The sequence below is a fragment of the Anolis carolinensis genome, chromosome 3, assembly GCF_035594765.1.
Source record: "Anolis carolinensis isolate JA03-04 chromosome 3, rAnoCar3.1.pri, whole genome shotgun sequence".
NCBI lineage: Eukaryota > Metazoa > Chordata > Lepidosauria > Squamata > Dactyloidae > Anolis > Anolis carolinensis.
This window is the reverse complement of record NC_085843.1, coordinates 22,187,130-22,204,256: the sequence shown is the minus strand read 5'-3', so window position 1 is coordinate 22,204,256 and position 17,127 is coordinate 22,187,130. Positions and strand designations below refer to the sequence as shown.

The following is a 17,127-nucleotide window of genomic DNA, read 5'->3' as shown; positions in this document are numbered from 1 at the left end:
AACTCTCCTATATTCTGGTTGCAAGGAAATGTTTGGTTTTGCTGATCATGCTCACATTACAGAAGGGGTGAAGCCAACAAGGTCCCAAGTGCATATATGAGGCCCTGCTGGTGATCAGTTTGAGGAGGTGGGGCTTCCTGCTATGTCCTTTTCCTCTGACTTGGCAATCTGGACCCAGGTGATTGGGGCTTTAAGAGGCAGTTATGACTTTGGTCTTGGTCAGAGTATGACACATTGCCTGGTTGCCACCATGGTTGCAATTGCGTGAGGAGTCTTTCTTCATTGCCATGATTCCCAGCTCCTCCCTGCTTTCCTCTTCTATCCTACTGCATGTGGCTCCATGCACCCAGCACTGTTGAAGTGTGTGACAGATCAGATTCTGTGGCACGTTGCATCAAGCTAAAGCTGCAGGGTCCATTGGCTCTACCTGTGTACTACTGGACTCTGTCCCAAAGGCATGAAACTTTGGTAGTAGACACCATATTATAAGTGAATCCTGGTTCTTGCCAAATTGAAGGCTAGTCTTTCCATCCTGAAGCTTTTGCAGATGCTCCCTGTTTTAAGAATCTAGTGCAGAACTGTGATTTCATAATGTTTTGTTAAATTCCCAAACCTGTTAATCCATTTTTGACAAAGAAAACGGAGGCAATGGAACTGAATCCAGCCTTCCGCATTACCTCTTATTCACATTTTCGGAAAAAATTTCACCTTCTTCAAATGACTGAGACTATATGCTGTACGTATCCCCATCTGCCTGGACTTATATGCATAAATTAATAACACATAAGTTTGCACACAGACTTTCATATAGAGTCTGTTGCTGGATTCAAATACTATTTTTAGGATTGTTTAGTCTATTACAATAGTTTATTTTTTCTAGATTTTCCAGAACAAAGAAATCAAGGGGAAAATCCATGAAGGGCTTTTACAAATGCTTCTCAGCACTTCTTATTTCATATGAGAATTATGTCACCAAAATCAATGCCAGCTCACCTTAGAAATGTTTTTACTTCAGCTAGGTTGTGTTCAGAACTCTTTTTGTATTGAAAGAGCTTTCACACAACTTACAACTGTCTTTGCAGTGTCACATTCTAGGGCAATGGGGTCCTTGAACATTTTCTAGTTAGATTTGTCAGGATATGTTACTTCATTCTTCATTGAAATCTTGATTTATCACCCCAGCTTTGTTCTCATAAAGCTATGTAAACTTCTGAAGTGCATGTAGAGCACTCTGGTTTCAAAAACTACAGGGGCAGAGTGACCTTGAAGGCAGAAGCATGATATTACTGTCAGGAAATAACAAACTGTCAAACATTTTTCACCTGCTCTTACCGTGAGATGTCCTGAAAAGCTTGCCCACTTACAATAAATTGCACAATGCAACTTGGTAGCTTCACTTCCAACTTTCTTTCAAACCTTTGCCAGAGAGGAGGCTGGAGGCAGTAATAAATATAAATTCAGGATTGTGTGTGTTTAATTTTGCAGACACTTACAACGGAAAGACTTCATAAATCATCTTGCTGTCATCCCATCCTCCTTCAGCACTAGTGAGGCTGATGGATCACAAGTGTTGTTTCTGCAAAGCTTTGATATTGTTGGATTTTCCCATTATTTCTGGCCATATTTTTGCCTTTGACACGGAAGAATGTAAAGAATGAAACTTTCAGCCATTTTGTGTTGGAATGTTGGGCGATTGATCGTAAAATGGTTGCTGCTTTCGCAGATCTTCTGACAGGGAGGGAGGAAAGTTCAAGTTCAAGGAAGATTGGAGCATCAGTCCAAGAATCTAGCATTGCGGCAGGGGGTAAGGAGTGTATAGGAGAGCCAAAATTAATTTACAAGAAAGTTAGAAATTCAGCCCAGGAGTTTGGCAGCCAAATGAGAAACTGATATTTACTGTAATTAGAAGAAATCTGCTGGGCCAGACCAGAGATGGAAGTACAGTGGGCCATTGGTATCCATTGTGGTTTGGTTACAGGACCCCACATGGATATTAAAATTAATGGATTCTCAAGTCTGTTCTGTTTGCATTGTGTCCAACTAGATGCTCATGGATTTCTCACTGTATTTCCATTTGTAACAAGGCACTGAATGTTTGCCTCTGTTTGGACATATGTTGTAATCCGCTCTTGAGTCCCCTTGGAGAATATAAATAAATTATTATTATTATTATTATTATTATTATTATTATTATTATTATTATTATTGATATTAGAGCAATTGCACCCTTTTTGTTTTAACCAGCAATGGGTGCCAAGAGACATACTGCCTCTAATACTGGAGGTCATATGTAGCCACCATGATTAGTAACCACTAATAGCCAGATCTTACATGGCTGTTTTTCCTAAAAAAAAACTTCTTAGATATTGCCTAAAAGGTTGGTGGGAGAAGTGAAGATTTTATATAAATGAAGCTGGGGGAGTTTTCTAGAGTTGCCAAGAAGGAAGTGAGAATGGAAGAGCTAGAAGTAAAATTAAAACACTTGCAAAAAAGAATCCAGCATGGATTCTGAATGCAGGCTGGAAAAGAATTGAGAAAGCTGGGTGCTGCCTCATTTTGGTATATTGTCTGGGATAAGGAAGATGTCTAGGAGGCAGGTAGCTAGCTGTGTATAGTTCTTTTCTTTTTATTTGATTTTTGGAAATATCCACTGAGAAACTAATAAACATTCTACAATACAGTATTTTTAACAAAATCAAAACATGCCTTAGAGTTACCTTGCCATAGGCTACTTCATTTATTTCAAATCTAAGTGCCATACAAATTACCCAGTGCAGAGTCCTGGCTAAAAATTAAGCGGTGGGGATTGAAAAATAATATGGAGGCAACTAGAGAATGAGAGGTCTACTTGATGGTAGCAGTGAGAACCTAGGAGGGGGCCGTATGCAGTGTCAGCTGACAGTTTCTTATGTTGCTGTTGTGATGAATGTCCTTTGAGTTCTTAGTATAAACTTTAAAGGAACTATCCAAAGTACTGAACCTTTTCTTTCCATTGGTTTAGCATGTTAGGTAATTCTTTTAAAGTTTGGACTGAAATCCACTGCTGATTAACTGATTCACTGACCTGGAAGCCATGAGCCATCACTAACAGGATAATGCAAGTTATTCAGTCAGATATTCAACAAGAAAGATTCTATGTATGTACTTTATCATTGGAAACAGTAGAGTTTACATTCAGAAAGTGCAGAGCTTAGTTGTATTTGCACACAAAGTCTAGCATCTAGTAAGATACGCAAGTGTAATTCCATCTTATGCTTTCATGTGTACTTTATGGTTTTTTGTATTGTCACAGAAGTTAACATTCCCTTCCACAACAAACAAATTCATCCAAACTCTGATAGCATCTTCCCAAACAATAATTCCATTGCACTTCTGATAAGGAGAGATTTGGGGTTTGGGGATTTTGACTGGCTGCTGCTTGCCTCATTTTTTAAAAAAGCCTTTCCTTGTTGGGTTTTCTTTCCCTTCTCTGTTTATCTCACTGACTCAATAGCCTGCCTCTGCCTTGGTCCTCCATTTCCTTTGGTGTTTTATTCTACATTTTTGAAAACCACCCATTTTGAAAGCCTCCCATTGCTGGCAATGGCATGAAAATGTTTGTTTTTTTCATTAGCAAGACAAAAATTCTATTCATATAGGTGCCCCGTTTTTGTTAGCGGAAGCATACGAAAATGAGACAAAATAACAACAACAACAACAACAACAACAGCAGCAACAACAACAACAACAACACTCTTGTATTCTACCCCATCTCCCCAAAGGGACTCGGGGCAGCTCACATGGGGACCAGGCCCAACAGTATACAATAAAATACAACATATAAAAAATATACCAATCACAGCAAATTAATACATCAGAATTATAAAACACATCACAAAGTAAAAGTGTAGCCAGTGGCCACGGGCGGCATAATGGCACTTTAATCTTCAAACTTGGAGGAGAGGAATAAAATTATAACAAAACTACACAAAATGAACAGCAGTTCCATACAAAAGCACAACACTAGTGGCTAATGAACAAGAGTCTTGTGTGCTTAACTCTTATACTAGTTATACCAGAAGGTTCCAGTGTCAACCCTAGTTTCTCCAAGCAGGGTAGGAGAGGCTAAGTCAATATAAGATTATTCCCAGTCAATTTTCAGACAAAATTGATGTACCAGAAGTCTGAACTTCTTATGTTTTCATATGATTTATAGGCTTTGTGCATATATGTGTATGAGAAGTAATCATATTGTTGGATTGCAGGTCGAAAATTCAAGAAGTTCAGCAAGGTCAAAGTTCTGAGAGCATTAGATGTCGTTGCACTCCAGCAGTCATCCATCCTCCCTAACGAAAGCCAAGTGCTGGCACAGAGGCTGTCTTTCTCTCCAAATCAAGAGATCCAGTTTATTCCTCCACTTATCAGTGTCTTACAAGGCATCGAACCAGAGGTTGTTTATGCGGGCTATGACAACACACAACCAGAAACTCCAAGTGCTTTGATGACCTGCCTTAATCAGCTATGTGAGAGGCAACTCCTCTGTGTAGTCAAGTGGTCCAAGTCTTTGCCAGGTAATAAGATAATTTCATTATGGTAATGGTGGCTCGCTCTGATTAGGCTTATGTGGAATGTTGTGCCTTGTTTTGAGAGCTGCAGGATAGAATGGACATGGACACACTAGGGGGCATTCAAAGGATGGTGACAAAGGCAGCAAAGGATCTGGAGGCAGGGCCTTTTTTTACAATTATTCTATTTGGGCAGAAAGAAAATCACATATGCAAATATAAGTATTTGACTTAATAGCAGGATATTTTTGAAGATGTAATTATTGATTTACTTATTGTAAAAAAGAATACAACTGTTGAATAAGCTGCCTAAAGCAACCAAACTCACTCCTATTTATTAATGCTGTTGGCCCTTTTCTTTCCTGTGGGTTAGAGGTGCAGGACCCACATGAAAGTGAAAAAACCACAAGTAAAAAACACGAATTTATTTACCTCAAAGAACACATCTCTAAGAATCTCTAGATCCTCCAGCATGGCTGGGTTTAACTTTCAGAACAAACTGGCCATAGAATAATGCCAGGGGACTTACAAATGCTTAGAGAAATATACTTTCCATGGCAACATCATTTGGTATCTGGAGATTTGTAGTTAATGGAGTTCTCAAAAAGTGTGAATGGGTTTTTCACCAAATGACAAATCTCACACTTCCACAGAATGCAGCCAGAGCAGTTTAAGTGAGCAGTAACTGTGTGGTGTGATAGCCTTTTTCTCCTGATTACCATTTTTTAAAAAAACCTACATATTCTTCTAGTGAAATCATGATAAGCTCTCAGGCTTTCCTAAGGGGCATGCCCCACTAATTCAAGAGTCATTACCCTGAATTCTACTGCTGGTGCCAACTACATTTAGGCTTAGTTAATTACTGGAGTTTACTTACATGTTGAGAACAATTGGTTGTGTAGGTCTATTTTAGTTCAATGCGGAGCTGATGTAGGGAACCTTTAACTCTAGATTGCAGTCAGCAACTGTAGAACACATGAAGGCCTTTCCCTGTGCTTACCTAGCAGGCTAGACTGGCATGTTTCAGTGTGCCACCACTTTGAGCAATTATTTCCTTTTGTGGGGACTTGAGGGCTCTGGAGGTTTGGAGAAAGCAAACTGCCATATTTGAAGACAGGTTTAAGGGGCTATGGGGCATATTTCAGGCCATATGCTCTAGCTATTTTGGACTGTGACTCACAATTTGGCTGTGTTGATGGGAACTATAGACCAAATTACCTGGAAAGACAAAACCTCCCCACCTTTGATAAAGATAATAATGAAATAAAAACACTCATTATATGGGGACTGACACTGGCATTTCCCAAAAACAGGATATTTTTGTGAGCCATCCTTGCTGTGATAAACAACTTTTTTAACTGGCTTGATCAACTCAACACATTATGACTCTGCTGATCTTAATAAACTGTGAATTTATACACATGTTTGTGTGAAACTGAGTGAAAGAGCAGTTGTAGTCTTGTGGAATTCTGGGATTTGTCATTTGTTGAAGAATTATCTGCTAAAGGGTTCTTGTCCAGTTATTCTCTTTGGATCTCCAGTTGTTTTGACTTAAGCTTCTAAAATGCATCTCAATTGGGCAGATAAGGGCTTTGGGGAGCTGAACCTTTAGAAAGAAAAACATCTGAGGCCCACTTCTTGAAATACATTAGAGAGGGCTAATTCTAAGTACTTAAAATAGTACTAAAAGTAGAATTAAAAGAACTAATTCCAAGTCCTTCACGCAATACAAATGCCAGCAGCCCATGGAATGGAATCATGATTTTTCCAGCTGTCTCAAACTGCTATAACTGCTCAGAGTAGGTATATACTATGTGTGGGTACACAAATATTATATGTTACCCAATCAATTTGTGTGTGATCTGCCAACCAATTTAATGACATGAGCATAAACTTGAACTTGACCATGAACTTGAATTTGAACTTACACTTGAATTTGTTGTGTAATAACAAGGCATTGACCATCAGAGACCAGCGTGTTTCAAATCTTTATCCCATGTAGTCTCTCAATCTGTTTCTGTTGTCTGTTTTTCAGGATTTCGAAATTTACACATTGATGACCAGATAACTCTTATCCAGTATTCATGGATGAGCCTAATGGTATTTGCTATGGGATGGAGGTCTTATAAGCATGTTAGTGGTCAGATGCTGTATTTTGCACCAGATTTAATATTGAATGAGTAAGTATAGGTTTATTTTTTTCCCTTTCATTCACCTATTTTTAAAATTATCCTGGCTCTATCTATCTATCTAAGGAGATGATTTACATATTTAGTATCCTCATGAAAGTAACTCATTCTTTCCATGAGATTTGTAGTTTCTCAAGGCACTCAAACTTCTCTGCCAGAAAACTGTAGTGTTGTAGTTCAGTGTAAGACATTTCACCAAAATACAAATGCTTTCAAAGAGATGACAGTTAAAGTGGCATCAGGCAATTTCAGTTTTGCAGTATAGATACATCCTAAAATGGTTCTAGGCAACATCAATGACATTATTAGGAAAACAGTTGTCTGAATGCATCAAGTAGTAGTTTTGTTTGCCGACTGCTTTTTGATTAGTGGAGGCTCCTAAGAAGTAAGACGGAAATAAATATTTAGTTAAAAAACCTAAATTTTAATGGCTTTTGACTTTTCAGTGTTTTTATTTTAAATAGTCTTAGCTTCATAGTCCTATTTCCATTGTGGTCCCACTTTTTGAAAAATCCTTTCGGAAATTCAAGATACCTAACATATCCTTCAATATGACAAAAGGTCTATATATTTGCACTCTAAAAGGCAGGTGGTTAAGCAAACAAAGATTCCTTAATCAACTGAGCAGCCTACATAATAATTTAAGAAAGTTATAGTATGCCTGAAGCTTTGGAAAAATTGATGTTAGTTGATATGCAGGAATCTTGCAGAAAATGTCAGTCCATCTGCGTAGTTTTTGCTCAAAGATCAGGGAAGACTTGATCTTGGAAACAAAGACAAAATTGTGTCTGCTTCTTATTCTTTTTCCCATCTCCATCCATTCTATAGAAGTGGAGGACATCACAAAGGAAGAGGAGTTTGGCAACTATTAAAGCGCCCTTGAACAAATAGCTGTGCCTGAAATTGTTAGGCCCGAATTGCATGTTGTTGTTGTTTTGTGCCTGCAAGCCACTTCTGATTCATGGGGACCCTATCACTGGGTTTTCTTGGGAAGATTTGTTCAGAGGGGCTTTGTCTTTGCCTCCTTCTGAGGGTCCAAGATTGTGACTTGCCCAAGGTTTCCCAGCAAGCTTCCATGGTTGTCTGGGGATTTGAACTCTGGTTTCCAGAGTCATATGCTATTTAATCAGGTACATATGGAGGTATATCTCAGTTAATAAAGCCTTTGACAGCAACACTCCTTTTACAAACTTTTTAAAAATTCTTGTCTAATCTTCCCTTTTCTTCGTAATGCTCTGTGATGGAGAAGATGATAAAAGAAGGCTAGAGAAACATAGATTTTTTGAACTGGTTTGTGGCAGTACATCTGCAGTAAATAGTGCAATAAACTGATCAAAGAAATGATGGGATTATATTCTATCTGATTCTATTGTAGCTAAGTATGCTGCCTGACAAGCTAAACAGCAGTTGGCTCAGAATTCCTTACTGAGTGTAAATGAATAGGAAAGCAGAAAGAAAGGGGAATAGTAGATTAGCCTGCCACAGCATGTTCAAAAATATAGATGTTTGACCACCCGAATGGAAATAATAAAATAATGGGGGTGGATGAAAGGGAAAATAATCATCTTTGGATTCTTTCATTAAAGAGATTTTTAGATGGTTTCCAGAAGGTTCAGACTATTTTTGTCCACTTTTGTGGGACTTAACATGATATGGTTATTTCATTTTTCATGTGCATATTGTTAGTTTTGAATTAAAAATCTGCTAATACATGTTGAACTGCTCTTCTTTATTTCATGGTCTTGGAACTTATCCAATCTTTCCATAATATTCCTACTGCTTGTACAACAATTCTGTTGAAAAAGCAATTCACAGGAACACATCTGCTTCATTAACTGAAGTATACATGTATTTCTGCCACGCAATCTGACAATCAGCTGTCCATTCAGAACCTTTTTAAAAGAAAGGTTGTCTTTACTTAAACTGAAATTAGGGTTTTTGTATGTCTGTGCCAGATTGCATAGCAGGAAGAGAGTTTCCCAATGTGTTGGTTCACTCTTCAACAATTACCAATGTAGTTAACCAATGAGACTCTACCAAAGACTTATTTATTTACTTACTTACTATATTTATACCCCGCTCTTCTCACCCCAGAGGGGACTCAGAGTGGCTTACAGATTATGGCAAAATTCAATGCCGCATTATACATACAAATAATAAATGTAACATTTCAAATTTATAAAACAGTTAAAACATATAAATGCAATAAAACAGATTAAAAACATAGTTTCCCAATCATGCTCCCCCCACAGGCCAAACATAAACCTGCTAATAAAAGTGGTCTAATGTGTTATTACCACAGGGTAAGGTGATATAAAGTGCTAGTTTAAAAGGCTACAGGATTAGGGTACAGGTGCCACAATTTTAGAATACTAGATCTTAAAATGCAGGAGGGCGGAGGTTTAGATCGTGAAGTAAAGTATTTGATATCAATACTCAACGTCCAGTTTAGAGTGGAATTCAGTGACCAGGGCCCAACAGAGCTCCACTTCTTTTGGTTTTTATAACAGCTTGTTCTCAGTTGCTCTGAGTCGTACAGGAGTTTTCCCATTTCAATATTCTATCTCAATGGATTTTCAGCACTGGGAGAACTCCCCTATAACTTGGAAGTACTGCTGTAAAACTGAATGGTTTCACTATCCTTGCAATAACAGATCATTGCCTATATCTGAAAGTAAGAATGTAGTGATCTTATTCCCAGTTCATTCCTCCAAATTAAGTACATTCAGTATTCCATATCTGTGGGGGATTAGTTTCAGGACACACACACCCTTGTAAATAACAAAATTCATGGATGCTCAAATCTCATTATATACAATGGCTTAGTGAAATGTTGTCCCTTATATAAAATGGGAAACAAATCAGATGAATGCTGAAGAGAGCTTTAGGATCTCTGAAATGGCTGGAAGCTAAGAAGGTATGCTTCACATCAGCATAGCGTCCAGTATGCAGCAAAATCAAGTTTGCTTTTTTGGATTTTTTTTTAAAAAATTGAGCCCCAGCTGGTTGAATCTGAAGAAGGGTTGACTGAATTTAAAGAATCACATACTTGTGTATTCATGTATTTGTGAATATATGCATGTGTATTTTAAACAGCTTTTGTCTTTCTCTTTGGGGGGCAAGACAGAGGATGAAAGAATCATCGTTCTATTCCCTGTGCCTGTCTATGTGGCAAATCCCACAGGAGTTTGTCAAGCTACAAGTCAGCAGTGAAGAATTCCTCTGCATGAAAGCCTTGTTGCTCCTCAGTACAGGTAAGGTACTGACTCTTTCTTAGTACAAATATTTGTGTGGAAACAGGAGCCTTGAGTTTTTGATAACTCTACCAGGGAGGTGATATTCAGTGTAAGAGAACATGCTTTGCATATTGAAGTTTCCACATTAAATTATTGGGATTTTTAAGGTAAAAGATACAGTAGCAGGTAATGAGAAGGACCATTTGCTTAAGAGTATGGAGTTCAACTGTTATCATGGTTTGCTGTGGTCTGGACTTGCAAGGTGAAGTGGAGCAGTCCAGCAATACTAGGTTGAAGCAGTCCAATTAACCTAGGCAACGTTTCAACATCTCCCAGGGAGCCCTGTTAGTTGACTTCAGAAGGGATGTTGTCTAAATAGAGAACAGAGACTTTTCAGAGTCTAATAGTGAGATGTTTGCTGAGAAGTGATAAGATTCCATTTTCCATCAGCACCAGCCAGCATAACCAGTCAACAAGCATAAAATGTATCATTCAACAACATTTTGAAGTTTCCAACCTCTGTGTATTTTAGCAAAACCCATACTGTAGAGCCAGCCCTTTGCATCTGCATTTTTGCCAATTTGATTCTTTATAGATTTGTTTAAAATATTTTCTCTGGGAATCTCTTTGTATTTTAGTGTGACTCTGTGTTCAATTTCTGCTGAAGAACCAAGAGATTCCTGCAGAGAATCCTCTTTAGGAATATCTAGCTCTTCCAGTTTGATTATTTGGTTAACTTAGGATAGAAAGGGAAATCTACAAAAAGTAACCAGTGGAAGTTGACTATAGAATTGTGCTGGAGGATCTAGAGATTTCTAAAGAGGTGTTCTATAAAGTAAAAATGGGTTCTATATTTTCATTTTTTCTTTGTGTGGGTATTGTTCTCCAAATTCCAGTGAATGTTGAGGGCTGACTATGCTTGGATTGGCCTCGTGGTATGAAGGCATTGTACTCTTGAAAGAGTCCGTTTCCATAAATATGGAGGGAATTGAGGACAGGAAACCACAAGAGGAAGTTTTCAATTTTTCTGCCAAACATGCTGACCAATATAGAAATCCTACTGATGCCTTATATCAGCTTTTCTGTCCATTGCGCTTTTGTATAAAGGGCACTCTTTGGAACATGCAGTGATGATGGAAGACCTTTCAGAAAGGTTTCTCCTGGCTGAATTTTCCCATGACAACTTTTCTTGCCTTCCCCTCCATCATTGCAGCACCCTTAACCATTTCTCTGTTCCCAGGGCACCAATCCCCACTTTGCCCATATAGTTCCGCTGACCAAATGGACCATAGCAAGTTTTTCTTCTTTTCCTCTGTCTTCTCAGGGTTAGTATGGGGAAACTATGCTGAGTTTGGAGATTATGACATCTGCTCTTCAGAGTAGACATAACTGGGCTGGACATTTCCAGAACCTAAAGAAAAGCATGTTTTAAAAGTCTAATTCCCTGTGCCAAGCTACTTCAAATAATATGAGAGTTTAATTATATTTTAATTTTTATAGACAACATATGAATTTTAAACCTGTATCTGTTATAGTGTAGTGGCTGGATGTTGGACTAGGATGAGGACTCTGGGAAATGGGGGTTTGAATCCCTGCCCAGCCCTGGAAATACATTAGATGAACCTGAGTAAGTCACATTCACCGCATCAGGGGAAGGACAAGGCAACACCAATGAAAAAATAACTTGACTTGAATGGCAAACAACAACAATACACTGCCATGAATCTCAGACTGGGAAATAGGTGAAGAATAAAAATCCTTGTAGTCCAGAAAGTAGTTTTCTAAATAGTTTTGTATGAGCACAAAGAATCATATTGATAATATTTTTGTTCTCATTTCTTCTTATAGAATTTTTCTGCTGCATTATTGATTCTTGCTCATAAGTGAAATGCAAAAAAAATTCTACCTAATCACTCACATTAAGAAATAAAACAAGAAAGAAACCATCATTGTAGAATTATGTAGGTCAAGAAACTGAAAAGCTCCTTGCAAATATAATCATGACTTAAAGGGATCTAAAAATAGGAATCAAGGTTGTTATGGAGTTTAGCTATGCTCAGACTCTCCACGGGAGATGTTAGTAACATTAGATGCTGATTCACAGGGTTACATGAAACTCCCTGGCAGACAGTAGTGAGGTCAGGTAATTTTAGACTCGTCTTACAGCTGACTGCTCTAGAGAGCCATGTATATTACTTAAGCCTTGAAATACACCGTTTTTCACAGCTCCACTGGTTGTGGATAAGTTTCCCATCCCAATTCAAGGTGCAGGTTATCACCTACAAAGCCCTAAACAGTTTGGGGCCAGCCTATCTTCACGAGCGCATCTTCCCCTCTGAACCTGTGCTAGCTTTAAGATCACCTGGGGAGACCCTTCTCTCGTTCCCACCTCCGTCACAAGCACGGTTGGTAGGGATGAGAGAGGGGGCCTTCTTGGTGGTGGCCCCCGGGCTCTGAAATTTCCTCCCCAGAGAGATTAGATTAGCCTCTACACTGTCCATGTTCCGTAAAGACCTGAAAGCTTGGTTGTTGCAATGTGCCTTTGATTAATCAGTTCAACAATTGACTTGGCCCTTCTAGCCCTAACCTAATATCTGGCTCTTGCACTTTACTACCAATCCTGCCCTTGCAGTATATTGCACAAGTCCTTACTCCACCCTCATAGTTCTGAACATGCTTACCCCGCTCGGCTACTGGCTGTTGTATTGATGGTTTATGTTTTTATGATATTGTATACATTTTTTAAATTATTGTAATGCAATGTATTTTATGGTGTTATATTTTAATTTTGTTTTACTGGGCTTGGTCCCCATGTAAGCCACCCCGAGTTGTTGTTGTTGTTGTTGTTGTTATCATCATCATCAACAACTTTATTGCCTCCTCTCACTTCTATGTTTTATATATGCTCCTACATTTGTAGTATGCAACAGCAAAAAGAACAACAGCAACACCTAATGAAAAAGAAAATGATAAGCTGAGCATGAGCAGTTCTGCATTTTAACATGCAAGTGGCTAGATAAGATGTTTAGATTCAGTAGAGTTATGTCTTGCAAACTGGCGATTGGGGCACAGGACTCCATAAAAGTGGAAAAGCCTTGAATAAACAACTGCTATCTGTCTGTCTGTCTGTCTGTCTGTCTAATATGAAGGAACACCTAAGAATCTTTAGCCTCTTTGGTCAACTTCCACTTGTCAAACTTTTGCAGGTTTCATTATTTACAAATGTAATTAAAATATTATCTCTAGGAATCTCTAGGGAATCCAGGGCAACTCTGTGATCGGTTTCTGACAGGTGTTGATCATAGAACCATAGTAAAGGGCATAGACATTTCTAGTTAAGAGAAGGGAAATTCTGTCCTGAAAGAATTACCATGGCGGAAAAGGTGTCTCCACTGAAACTTTATCTTCACTGAAACTTTATCTCCAGTCCTTTTTTTCACAGTAAACCAAAAATTTCAAAACCCAATTAGTTCTACATAACATGCCTTGTTCGTAACTTGGGGATCGCCTGTAATTAAATCCACAAAAGTCAAACACCTAATTGTTGAGGGCCAATAGTATAGACAAAAAATGACATTGAGAGTTAAGGGTTATGGTTTTACTTACTGGTTTTTGATTAACATTCCCAAAAAGAATTCCAGAACCCTTTCCCATAAGAAATGTTGTTTCCTCCCAACTGTTGACTACCAGACTACACTGCTTCTGCTTTGCTGCATTAGTTGCTAAAATAGCATGGGGTATTTTAAATCCCAATATGTTGGCCCCTCTGGACGAGACACAAGTAGTACTTCTGATGACACAAAACAATCAATTTCCTGAGACAAAATTGTTTCATTATTTTTATTTATTTTTTGCTGAGGGTGGAGTGGGTGGAGGGTTTTCATTTCAGTCAATAAGACCAACATGTTTGGAGAAAATGTCTATACTGTTTTGAAGGAAGTGTATATTTATTATTGCCATGAGGACTCTGGAAGTTGTATTGCAAATGTACAAGCACAAGCGTAATTGATAGTAATGTCCTGCCCCTCACTTTGATGTTCAATGTATTTCATTGTGCCCAGAGAATTATCTTATAGTGAAAGTTAAAAAAAAAACCCAATGCAACAGAACTTGAAAAAAGCTGTTTTTGTGAACTGCTAACCCCAGAATTATCCAGACAGCATAGCAAGACAATTTGTTCTCTATCTCAGTGCCTCAATATGACATCCTTTTAAATATTTAAATAGAGCTCTTATGTCTCATATCAGCCTTCTTTTCTCCAAGCTAAACATCTCAGCTCCTTCAGCTACTTCTCAGGGGGATTCATGGCTTCCAGATCCTTGACCATTATGGTGTTTCTTCTCTGAACACTATCCATCTTGTCCAGAACTGGCCACAGGGTGATACTAGATGAGGTCTGACCAAGAGTCGGTTGCAAGCTCAAGATTAGGAAAGTCAAAGACCTCAAGTCTGATTGACCAGACATGGTGACTCTGCTAAAGCACATTGGAGGTCCCCTTCCCATCCTTAGGAGCTCTCTTCTCCATGAGGTTGGGGTTGTCCTCAAAGAAGCATCTTCTCTCTAGTTTTGAATTAGAAAGATAGGCCCTCTAGGATTTTAGGCAAATTTCTTTCATACTCCACCTAGAGATTTCCAATATTACCTTTTAGTCTTCAGTTGAGATGCTGACCTGAAGTGACCCAGTTTTAGCTTCTGAAGTTGGATGAGATCATATTAATTTGGGATGCCACTTCATTATGACTGATCATTACATTAGCACAAGTATTGATCATAATTAACAGTGAATAGAAATTATTGTTAAACAGAGTTTTGATCTTCAGAATAAGATTTTTCATTTCTAAACAACGAGTCCTGCTCATGAAAAGTGAACATGTATGGCCAGAGGACAACAAAATATACACCTTTCTTTATTTCAGAACTTTGAGCCACAGAGATACAATGTTGGCTATTCTGATTGTTGTTTTTGTTGTTTCAAACATAGTTCCATTGGAAGGTCTCAGGAGCCAAAACCAGTTTGATGAGATGAGGTCAAGTTATATCAGAGAGTTGGTCAAAGCAATCAGCTTGCGGCAGAAAGGGGTCGTGGCCAGTTCACAACGTTTCTATCAGCTTACCAAATTTATGGACTCCTTGCATGACGTAAGTTTTTTAATATAAAGTTCCAGCTCTTGATGACTATGCATGTTGCCTATTACGCCTTAGTAGAGCCTGCATGCTCAGATCTTGCAATATTTGCATATGTGACATCTGAAGTCATGCCTGAGATTTTGATGGATTATTTTCATCTGTCTGTGTATGACTATGGAGCACAGCCAGATGCTTCTCCAGTTTCTGCTCCCCAGAGAACTATCACAGCAAACTATGCATCCTGGAGTAGTTAGCAGGATACCTTAGATTGGTTTTGCCTACAAAAAATCTTACCTCCCACTGAGCAATATTGGATCTATGCCCATGTGTGATTTGTGTATAATTTTGCGTATCTCTTATTTTTAAATACAGCTTGTGAAACAGCTCCATCTATACTGTCTGAACACATTTCTCCAGTCCCGGACGCTGAGTGTTGAATTTCCAGAGATGATGTCGGAAGTGATTGCCGCACAACTCCCTAAGATCCTAGCAGGAATGGTGAAACCTCTTCTCTTTCACAAAAAGTGAAAGGCCTTTTCCCCAACTCTCTGCTTTTGTAGAGATCATGCCCTAAAAGTGGATTTTTACCAAATAAATGAATAAAAATCTTGGGTATTTTTGAAGGGTTGGAATTTAGAAATGCCAAAATATTTACAGTCTCTGTTCCACTCACATGTGTACTGGTGTACGGATTGGATCCAACCCCATTAAAATCAATAAGACCTCAGTTGGTCTTTGGTAAATTAGGACTTACTTCATTTTGATGTGTCTCATTCTAAATGTGATTAAGTTTGTATTATAACTTTTTTGTCTGCAAACTTTCAAATGCTGCACCATGTCCTCCATGATTCCTTTATGACAGGTTTTTCCCCCCAAGCATGACCAATACTTGTCATAAGAAATGTTTTTATAATAATGTGCCTGATTGGATTTATGCTGCAGAATGCATTAGAGATCACTCTGTTTTTGTTTTTTAAGAAGAGGGGACTGCCTTGTACATTTTCATATTATTCATTTTTAAATTCCAGCAGTGGAGTAAAGCTATAGCTTTTCATATGTGTCTCTGTGCGTGTGTATGCGTGTGTGTTTGGCTACAGGTGTATACGTATATAAATATCAATGACTATAGTGAAATTAAAATACAAATTGTCTTCTAAACTCAGAATATATTCTTTTACTCTTCAGTCTTTTTTACTGTTATGAAATTGCAAGAATTGTGAGGCACCTATATCGTTCCATAAGAAGGCAAGCACATAGGAGATTGAAGGGCAGTTTTGCTTTTATTGTATTTGTTAGGCATACCGTTTAGAACAATACATTACTTTTTGGAGTAGAAAGGGCACAATGATTTACCTTTGCAAAATAACACAACAACGGACAACCCTGATAATATTTAGAGTAGCAAATGTTGCTTGTTTATTATTCCATTATTGCCAGGAGTGGTGGTCATTTTTGGCCATTTTTTTCTATAAAAAAAATAGAACATAACCAAATGAACACATTGATAGCCAGCTAATGACACATTTGTGCTGTGTTAACAATGTGTTACTCTTTAAATAATGAACATGAGAAGACACCCACATTTCAAGAAATGGAAGAATGAGTAAAAAGTTAATGTCTCAAAAGCATTACTTTTCCACTGCTTCTCAAAGTTATGCATGAGATGATGAACAGTAGCTCCAGATATAGAAGGATTCTACATAGAAATATATATGGTTAGGGATCGAAATTGGACAGATCAAATATAGAAGCAGAGTATTTAGGGAAGAGAGATATTTGAAATATATATATAAATTTCAAAGATCTTTCTTCCCTGAGTACTCTGCTTCTATATTTGATCTGTCCAAATTCGATCTCTACCCATTCAAGGAGTTCTGGGCAATAGATGTTACTGTTATCTCTTCCTGATCACACACAACAACCCTGTGAGGTGGCTAATGCTGAGAAATAGTGATTAGCCTGAAATTATCTTCTTGCCCCCTCTTTGAGTGAATCTACATTATAAAATTAATGCAGTATAACACCACTTT

At 38.1% G+C, this 17,127-nt stretch overlaps 1 protein-coding gene across 2 annotated transcripts in view; it reads left to right on the top strand.

The window, feature by feature from the left end:
* The window catches only part of pgr (progesterone receptor), a 119,796-nt gene extending 103,532 nt beyond the window's left edge, over positions 1-16,264 (top strand). For both annotated transcript variants that reach the window (XM_008108067.3, XM_062974565.1), the window contains exons 4-8: positions 4,245-4,550; positions 6,580-6,724; positions 9,857-9,987; positions 14,952-15,109; positions 15,470-16,264. In XM_008108067.3, the coding sequence (XP_008106274.1) occupies positions 4,245-4,550; positions 6,580-6,724; positions 9,857-9,987; positions 14,952-15,109; positions 15,470-15,625 (896 nt within the window). In that variant the 3' untranslated portion in view covers positions 15,626-16,264. The remainder of the gene's footprint in view (positions 1-4,244; positions 4,551-6,579; positions 6,725-9,856; positions 9,988-14,951; positions 15,110-15,469) is intronic.
* The last annotated feature ends 863 nt before the right edge of the window (positions 16,265-17,127 follow it).